This window comes from Thunnus thynnus, chromosome 6 (assembly GCF_963924715.1).
Source record: "Thunnus thynnus chromosome 6, fThuThy2.1, whole genome shotgun sequence".
NCBI classification, from domain to species: domain Eukaryota; kingdom Metazoa; phylum Chordata; class Actinopteri; order Scombriformes; family Scombridae; genus Thunnus; species Thunnus thynnus.
The window spans coordinates 14,237,859-14,247,330 of record NC_089522.1 but is presented as its reverse complement, the minus strand read 5'-3'; the positions used below and the strand labels follow the sequence as shown (position 1 = coordinate 14,247,330).

Sequence of the window (9,472 nt, the reverse complement as noted above, 5' to 3'; positions counted from 1 at the left end):
TACACATCCCAGTGTTTGGCACTCTACCTCTGTCAACATTTGATTCCTGTCAGTGCTTCTGTGTGGCTCTCTGACACCTGCAAATTACAATCGAATAGTGGTCTGACACTCACCATGACTTGGGGAGCTGTTTCCAGGAAATGCACATCACCAATCTACTGCCGAAAACATAGTCATTAAAAAAAAGAGAAAGAAATGGAAGCCATTATTCTCCAGCAATTTAGTGCCACATGTATGATGGAGCTGATGCTTAACTTTGGTCTACATTAACATGGGAAATGTAGTAGACTGAATTTCATACATTTTTAATTGCTTTTCTAAATTAAAAACTAAACAATGGCTGTTGGTTCAGTATAAGCAGGTTTGGGGAAAAGACTGATGATTTATTTCACCAATAGGAGCTGAAGCTTACTTTATGAGTAAAGTTCAACTTTGCTTTATCTGCACCCAAAATTATGCTGCTTGTCAAATTACAATGTGTTTTTAAAACCTGTTAAACTACTGTTGTGGGAAAATTTTCAAATGGGCCAATAAATCTTCAGATCACCCACAACTTAGCATTAAACTCAAAACTTATAAGAGAAAGACTCAACGAAATACACTGGAAGCTGGTAGAGTTCAATGTGAATAGGTTTACTCTGCATAAAGAGCAATTCAAAGCAAACCGAGGCCCTGATCCTGGGATAAAGAACCTAATGCAAAATCATAAAACATTAAATTATATACCTCTCATAACCCCTCCTAATGCAGAGCTTATTTTCTAAACTCCACCTCGCTTGACTTCGACACTTCGATAATAATCCAGACATAATTCATCTAAAATAAAAAAGGTGTTTCAAACTTCTCTAACATGTATCAATTGTAACTAGCTGTTTCCACATTTCTCACAATACACATGGCCTAGCGGCATTCAATCAATGCACACAGAAAATCAAAATGTGACATTACTGATCATCCCCTTCCGAATTCCCCGAGGAACTGTCTCTTATTGACATAAATTTTATCTTTGCACAGTTACTAATATGTTGCACAGTTACTAGCATAACTGATTGTTGGGGACATCTGTCTCCACCACACTACAGACGGTTGACATATTAAAGGAAAAACCTGAATAAATGAGTGGAGAAACATAATGAATGCAGATGCTTCTACACAGGTGCACTGCATGGTACAATTAAGCAATTAACATCCAATCATGCTCTGTGGTATGTATAAAAACGCTGAGCAGGCCCAGTCGATTCTGATTTTGTATCAAGATGGCAAGAGGAAAAGATTTAAGTGACTTTGAAAGAGGGTTGATTGTTGACAGCTCAACTGGCTGGTGTTTCAATAGTGACTAAAATGACATCTGCATTTACATCTATGAGAAAGACATCAGTAAATAGGGTCGGAAACTGTGGTCGACAGTGCACATTTGATGAGCTTGATGCTCGTGCATTAGTGCGATATGTAAGGAAAAACAGACAAAGATCATCAGCAAGAACAGTCCGCCAACAATCACATAGCGAGGGATATTATAGTAGGGTGGCAGTGCACAAACCCCTCATTACAAAGATGAATGCACATTTGAGAGTTCAGTGGTGCAAAAATCATAGGCACTGGTGAGGGTGAGATGTGGAAAAAGTGGTATGGTCAGATGAATCATCCACCATATTCTCAACAAGTGGGCGAGTGCATGTGTGGCGTACACCAAGAGAAAGGTAGAGGCCTGAATGCTTGACCCCTACAGTGAGGGGATCTAGTGGCTCTGTTATGCTGCGGGGGGCATTTTGCTGGCATGGTTTGGGTCCACTTGTCCTCTTAGAGGGAAGGGTCACTGCAAATCAATACAAGTCTGTTCTGAGTGATCACCAAACATTTCTATCCTGATGGGATTGGTCTCATTCAGAGGGCACGAGGGATCACTGAATGGTTTGATGAGTATGAAAATGATGTCAATCATATGCCATGGCCTTCGCCTTTACCAGATCTCAACCCGAATGGACGTGTTAGACAGCGCTCTCCACCACCATCATCAAAACACCAAATGAGGGAATATCTTTTGGAAGAATGGTGTTCATCCCTCCAGTAGAGTTCAGAGACTTGTAGAATCAATGCCAAGGCGCATTGAAGCTGTTCTGGCAGCACATGGTGGCCCAACACCTTACTAAGAAACTTTATGTTGGTTTTTCCTTTACTTTAACACCCATCTGTATTTCCCTTCTATGTGCTATATAAAAAAGCCATATTTATGTCTGAAATGTCATTCTGTATAGTGCAGTCTATCCCAGTTCGATATATCGTAGACTTTCAATATATTGTAGACTGTGGCTGCAGTTCACTTAAATTCACACTATTGACTAAGCTTTTTGGATTTAGCTAGTGAGAAACTGTTTCAAGCTACCAGTGCACGTTCAAAATGAGAAAAATTAACTTTGTTTTATTAGTCTTTTTTACACAATGTTCTCAAGAGGTTTGCCCTGGACAGTGTTTATATGATTTATATGACATTAACTTAAAAATATTAATGAAGTAGCATATGTTACAGTATTATTCATAAAAAGAGTAACAACAAATGAATACCTTGAGGGTGCTTGTCTCTTATATATTACATATGTAATATATGGAAATTACACAAAAACATATGTCGCAGCTTACATCAAGACTTATTTATGTGCCATATTTCTAATTATTGTAGCCTTCCTATGTAGCTGTATAACATTACTAAATCTAGTTCACAGCTTAAAAGATTTGTGTGAGTTACACCTAAACAACTGCAAAAAGCAATTATAATGGTCTATATGACGTAAACTCCTCACCAAAACTGATTACAACATAAAACATTCTTGTCTAAGAGGAAATTGTTTAAGTGGTTTGAGAAGCCGTCCTCAACCTCCCCGAGATATATCGCTGAAAAAGCACCACTGGCAGAGTTTATTGTTGTGACGTCTTCAGACGGTGCTACTGGCTGGGAACATACAGAACTTATATTCCAGTACGGCTTGGCTGATATGTTCAAAATTGATTTGCTGTACTTTCAAAACAGTTTTTGAGGTGCTTTCTTCATACACTGCTGATTCTTAAGAGGGCCCAGAGCCAATCCAAAGATTAGCTGACTGTTGAAACGGCTATGTTGGCAATTCAGTGTGTTTGAAGAATCTACAACAACCAACTCCCTAAAAGTATCTGCAGTCCCGCCACACAAGAGACTTCAAACAGTGGAAAACATCAGCATGTCGACTGGTATAGGTGCTCCCAGATCTTATTAATGTGTGTGGAAGTCTTCATTTCCACTGTGTCTACTTCACGTATGGCCTCTAGCACCACCTTGACAACTCTCTCAAGGGATCACAAAGGAACACTGACTCAAAAATCATCTGAGGATTTTATGCTGAATGAGTGTTATCTATTCAGTAAAACCAGACAGGTGGGGAAATCTGTCTATAACTTAACTGGAAAGATTTGAATTTGACTTAAATAAGGGTTTTAAAGACAACTATGTGTTACTGCAGCATGGATATTATTGTTTAAATACATAAACATCAGATTAGATATTTATAGGTGGATATATAACATAAATATAACAGTGGATATATTCTAGATTCCACTTTATATTCCATCTCGAGCTCTCCGCTCTCAAAATGCAGGGCTCCTGTGTGTTCCCAAAGTTAAAGGTGCAGTGTGTAGAATTTAATGGCATCTAACAGAACAGACTTGGCAGAAATGGAGTAATATTCATAAGTAAGTTTTCGTTACCTTAGAATGAGCCCTTTATATCTACATTGGAAGTGGGTCCTCTTCCTTGGAGCTCGCCATGTTGCACCGCCATATTTCTACAGTAGCTCAGAACGGATAAACCAAACACTGGCTCTAGAGAGGGCCTTTAACGATTTTTGTGAGTTTTGTGGCCACTGTGGGTTCTCCTATACACTTGGAAGGGGAGGGGGATGGGAGGGGTATTCAGTTGATTGCAATCTGCAACATCACCGCTAGATGCCACTAAATCCTACGCACTAGTCCTTTAAAAAGAAGTCAGCAGATGGCAGGGCCTTTTCCTATCAGCCCATTCTTATGGAATAACCTGCTGACGTCAGACAGTCCCAGTCTGTTAAGTCCTTTAAGTCTAAACTTAAAACAAATCTTTTTGCCTTAACCTACAATTATAGATGCCTTTAATTGATTCCTTCATTACCTTGTACTGCATGGCGGGTTGCTTTATATCTATTAATTTACTATGTGCTGTCCTGCTGACGAGATTATAGATTATTGCAACTCTTCTGATAACTATTGCATCTCTCTAACCTTCTGTTGTTTGTTCCACAAGCACATGAGCGTCTGAACTGTGTGCCCCTCTCTCTTCTCTCCTCATGTCCTCTTGTGTCTCTCAGGCATCTCTTGCTGCACCAGCACCCATCCTGGAACAGCTCTGCTTCCCTAGCTGTCGGTGCCATTTCCAGAGGTTTTGGATCTGGTTCTCCCTTCCTGCAGGACTTCAGCCTCACCTCATGTCTTTATCCTTCTCTCTCCTGTGTGAATAATGTCTTTTCTTGTCTCTTCTTCCGTGTATGTGAATGCTGTGATGTGAGTCTCCCCCTTATGTGCATGTGTAGTCTGTCCTCCTGCCGTGTCTCCATGTTGATGGGGGTCATGTGGTTCAGGTCCGATTCTGTTCTGGTGGCACCTGGAAGCTGCTTGGCATCCTCTTCATCACATTCTTCATATATATTATAAATCCATTATAATTCTGTTATCCTGTTAAATGCTGTACTCTGTAATTTGTGTTCTATGCTATATACACATCTATTGCACATCTGTCCGTCCAGGGAGAGGGATCCCTCCTCTGTTGCTCTTCCTGGGGTTTTTTCCATTTTTTTTCCCAGTTAAAGGGGTTTTTGAGGTTTTTTTTGAGGGTCTAAGGACAGGGAATGATGTATTGCTGTACAGACTGTTAAGCCCCCTGAGGCAAATTTGTGATTTGTCATATCGGGCTCTACAAATAAAAAAATGACATGAAGGTCTCTTTTGTGAACATGAACAATGTTGCAGTGCAGCTAACAGTAAAGCCCCCGAACAGGCCTGTACAGGCAGTATGACAATAATGTGCTGCATTGTTGAAGGTTGGTCACAAAACCAGTGAGCTCTGAGGTCTCACATAACAATAACTAGAGTTGATGCAACTGAGGGCAACAGTGACACTTCACGTTGTGAAACACTGACTGATCTGAACAATTTGATGAGGACATGGAGCATTTCTATTCCAAGGAATCCTAATTTATAAAGATATATTCTATGAATATATCTAAAAGTGAACTTTGGCTAACAGTATTATTTAAATGCATTCCCTTACACCTCTACAATATGTGAAACTGCCTTTACGTAACAGATTAAAGGATGCCATCTTGTGTCTGAATACTGAAACTGCGATTAGACGTCCCCAGTATAACAATTTACAGGGTTTGTAATTTACAGTGAACAGCAGCTGAAATAGCTCTTTTTAAACACATCACCCATTGACCTGCATTTCATGGTAATGTGATGCAGTAAAGACTGAAGATAAGTGAGTGTACAGATAAACCTTTTCCATAGCCAACCAGAGTGAAACCAGTATGGAATAATTATTCTGCTATCAAATGTTTAAGTACCACATCCTTTAAAGATACCACAATTTGAAATCAGAACTACATGAATTATAATGTAGTCTTACATCTAGTTGTCATTTAACCCCTCAGTGGCTAAAAAACACAGATCTCAATCAACCATTTTATGTTACCAATTTATTACAGTTCATAATTCTTATCAAAACAAATTTTCATTGCTCAGGTATGACACCATTTCTCAACAAAGATTCAATGTGGATTTACAACTAATAGATCATAACATAAGATGTTTGATGTTAGCTAAACAAACACCACACTGAAACATAAGATTTCCATTATGAGAAATTAACAGCATCCTGCAGTAAGACTGAGCATACAGGCTTAATAAAGTACAAGCTTACTACCAGTAGGCTAGTCAATACCCAATACTGCAAGTTATAATTGCATAATGAATTTGCATCTTTAAGACATTTCCTGCATCACAAAGCTTCAATGCCATACTTAATTTTTACATAATTCGAATTGTAACAGTAAGATTAAAGTATTCCATATCAGCCTGATGGTCAAAGATTGGTGATATTTTAAAGGGACAATTTCGTCAACTCTTGAGACTCAAGCTTTCATCTTGGAAACTACCTGCCTGGTACACTATGATAGACACAGAACAAGTTTTCTATTTTAACAATGAACAACCAATTTCAGGCACTATAGGGTTCGTGTAGAGGACATATTGTTATTCTGAATATACAGTCATGACAGATGGCAATTGTGTATTTTCCTATGAGCACAAACGGAAATTAAACATTACCAATAAAAGTGCAGCCATACATTACATATACATACTCTATATGGTATGTAATATATATTGCACAAAGTGTAGATGCAGTGAATCCAATAAACAGTACATTGTTTCAGAGTGAGGTCAGGTTTGAGGGCCATGCTCTTCCCACGCAGCCTAACCCATTAAATTGCTCTCCACAAAATGCTGATAAAGACAATTACAGATTAAAAATGAAAAACCAAATACATCAGAAAAATAAATAAAACACCAAGAGTGTATAAGACTGGAAGGAGGAAAACATCAGAACTTTCCACGTTCCCACCCACCGATAATTAGTTGCCTCCACACATAAAATCATTCGGAGGTTACTCTCTTCGATGGAGCTGAACGGTGCCGATTACTGAGGAGGTGAAGAAGCCGTAGAACAAGGTTGTACGTCTGTGGTCTGAGGGCCAGGTAGAGGATGAACAGTGTGGTCTGTTGTTGCTGGTCATGCTTCAGAAAGAACCTGTCAATGGTTGAGAAGATACTGAGTGAAAAGTTGCAAAACAGTTTTTAAATTGCATTCAAGTACTTATCGCATACAAATCAACTATTAATAATAATTTTAACAACATTTACCTTTCTCATGAACTCAGGCAGGACGAATGATGCTTTGTGAATTTCTGGGTTGTAATACTTAAGTTTCATGTTTTCCCGCTCCTCTTTAGACAGTTCATTCAATGGCACCCGGAAATTTGTTTCCTAATTCAAAAGTAAAGAGAGACTTCAGTCATTTGATAGCCGTTACTGATCGCAGAGAAACAGCAGAAAAGTTAGAGTTTTTAAAATAAGCTGCTGGCATTTAAAAGTCATCTGACAACAAACGGAGAATGACAAGCACACTTACAGGATTTGTACTGCAGAGCATGAATCCAATTTGGCCACTGGGATAACTTGGAATGGTACTGTAGGCGTAGTCCACCACAGGGAATAGGGTCTTGCAGAAGGTCTGCATCTCCTTTATCAGCTCCAAATGGAGCCATAGACTCTCTCCTGTGAAAGTGAGAGCAAAAGTAAGGGCATGTTCATTTCCTATCAGCCTTTTCTGGCATTGTTCCATCATGGAGGTACTTGGAAGACAGACTATATAAATGGGAACATAACAGCTCCAGAGGAGTTAATAAAAGCCATCAATAATAACCGGTGCTTTTAGTAGACTTTGAAAAAGGGGTGTAAATTGTCATGTAGTAGTACAGTTATAACTTCTACTCAAGGCAGCACATTACTAAAATACTCAGTGTTTTTTCTACAACTTTTAACAGAAAACTAATGAAATAGAAAGTTACCCTGGGAACAAATAATTCCATCCTTTCTCAATGCGTTCTTCAGCAGCTGATAGTAGGACTCCTTGAACAAGCTCTCAGCGGGGCCTGCAAACAACAACAACAACAACTCAGACTCTCAAGCAGGACTCAAGACTCTCACCTATAATTGGCAAAGAAAGATTTTTATAAACGCTCAAAAAGTGTCACTTACCGACAGGGTCTGAGGAATCGGTTATGATGATGTCAAAGGCATCCTGGTTCTGCTTCATAAACTCGAAGCCGTCTCCGACGTGGAGGGTGAGCTTGGGACTGAAAAAGCCTGTGGCCATCCCTGGCAGGAACTTCTTCGATACATTAATGACATCCTACACAACAGACAACATAAACACCGATATGAGCAGGCATCACAGTAATGAGGAGCAAGAGTAATTACAGATCTGTAGAGAGAAGCTGGATTTTTTTTGTCAGTGTTGTTGCTCTGACCTCATCGATCTCACACTGCACCACTGACTCCACCAGCGGATGCTTCACCACTTCCCTCAGGACTCCACCGTCTCCACCGCCAATAATCAGCACCTGTTAAAAGAGAAAAGGTGCTGACTGTCATTACAGGAAACATGCCTCAACCTGTGTGTAATCATGCTGCAAGCACTATGAATCTCAACCAACAATAAATCTGTATAATCACCTTCTTGGGACAAGGGTGGCTGCACAGGGGAAGGTTGGCAATCATCTCTTGGTAGGCAAACTCATCCCTCTCTGTGCACTGGATCACTCCATCCAGCACCAAGACGTTCCCATAGGTTTTGCTGAAGAGTGATGAGAAGCACATTTGAAAACGTGGACACCCTGAAGCTAAAGCTGACAAACTCACAATGTTTACACGACTGCAACAATACTTTAAAAAAACACCTAAAAAGGGCTTGTTAACAAATTCGTTAACGTTACCTTGCTAGTTTGTTTGTAAACTCAAAGTCGAGGTAACGTTAAACAGGAAGAAAGCTTAAAACCTGGAGAAACTTCTCAAGATTCAAGTTGCTCATTCATTGCTAGTAGACGCTAACGGCTAGCAGCGGTATGTAGCTAAAAAGTACCCACCTCTTGAAAACCATAACATCTTGAAATTTGGACTTCTTGTGGTAGAGGACCTCCTCCATTTGGAAGCTGGTGGCTTGTCCGGGCCACATCGGGCTGGTTTCCGTGAACCATCCCTCCTTAATGTTCTGCATGTCAGCTGCCATCGTGAGCACAAGTAAAAGTACTAGCGCGTTCCTTAAAAAATGTGGCAATGTGAGTGTGACGACAAAGATTTGACACTTGGTCGATACCTAACAGCCACCCGTGCTGCTTCATCTTATAGCGAATGGACGCTGCTGACGTAAGTGACGTACCGTTACGCCAGCCAATGAGATTGCAGGATGTACCGGCTCGTTTGATAGTTTGTTTGACTTCGCACCACGAGCACCGCCCTGGAGCACGAGCCCACGTGAAGCTAAACCAACGGTGATGTATCACTGCGCAGGCGCAGGGTAGGGGCGAGTATGTTTATTTAATTTAGGCTATTTAAAATAAGGCCTTCAGCAATTTATTTTCTTTCTTTCTTTTTTTTTTTAAAAAGGTGCCTCCCTTGAGGTAGAAATAATAAAAAAATCACCTCTTTTTTTAAGTACAAGCCTAAAAGTGGTCATCTAGACATTTTTGCCTTATTAATGCCACATTTTTCTCAGCACAAATAGGCACCTTTGGATTTAGGCCTTTATTAGTTACTCAACTCTGTACAAAATAACTGATGAACAATTTCACCTAAT

General features: G+C 39.9%; 1 protein-coding gene across 1 annotated transcript; it reads right to left on the bottom strand.

Annotated features, from left to right (window-relative positions):
• Nucleotides 1-5,733: 5,733 nt before the first annotated feature.
• On the bottom strand, nucleotides 5,734-9,006 carry srm (spermidine synthase). The gene is made up of 8 exons (XM_067591921.1): nucleotides 8,763-9,006; nucleotides 8,353-8,473; nucleotides 8,148-8,240; nucleotides 7,876-8,029; nucleotides 7,686-7,769; nucleotides 7,247-7,392; nucleotides 6,979-7,101; nucleotides 5,734-6,865 (listed from the first exon to the last, which is right to left on the bottom strand). Exons 1-8 carry the CDS (start codon nucleotides 8,903-8,905, stop codon nucleotides 6,848-6,850), a joined length of 882 nt encoding a protein of 293 aa, XP_067448022.1. The 5' UTR covers nucleotides 8,906-9,006; the 3' UTR covers nucleotides 5,734-6,847.
• Nucleotides 9,007-9,472: the final 466 nt, after the last annotated feature.

Coding starts and splice junctions, on each gene's coding strand:
- srm (XM_067591921.1), bottom strand. CDS start 8,905: ATGGCAGCTGACATGCAGAACATTAAGGAGGGATGGTTCACGGAAACC. Junction 8,474..8,762: donor GATGTTATGGTTTTCAAGAG/GTGGGTACTTTT, acceptor ATCACTCTTCAG/CAAAACCTATGGGAACGTCT. Junction 7,770..7,875: donor CGATTCCTCAGACCCTGTCG/GTAAGTGACACT, acceptor TGTTGTTTGCAG/GCCCCGCTGAGAGCTTGTTC.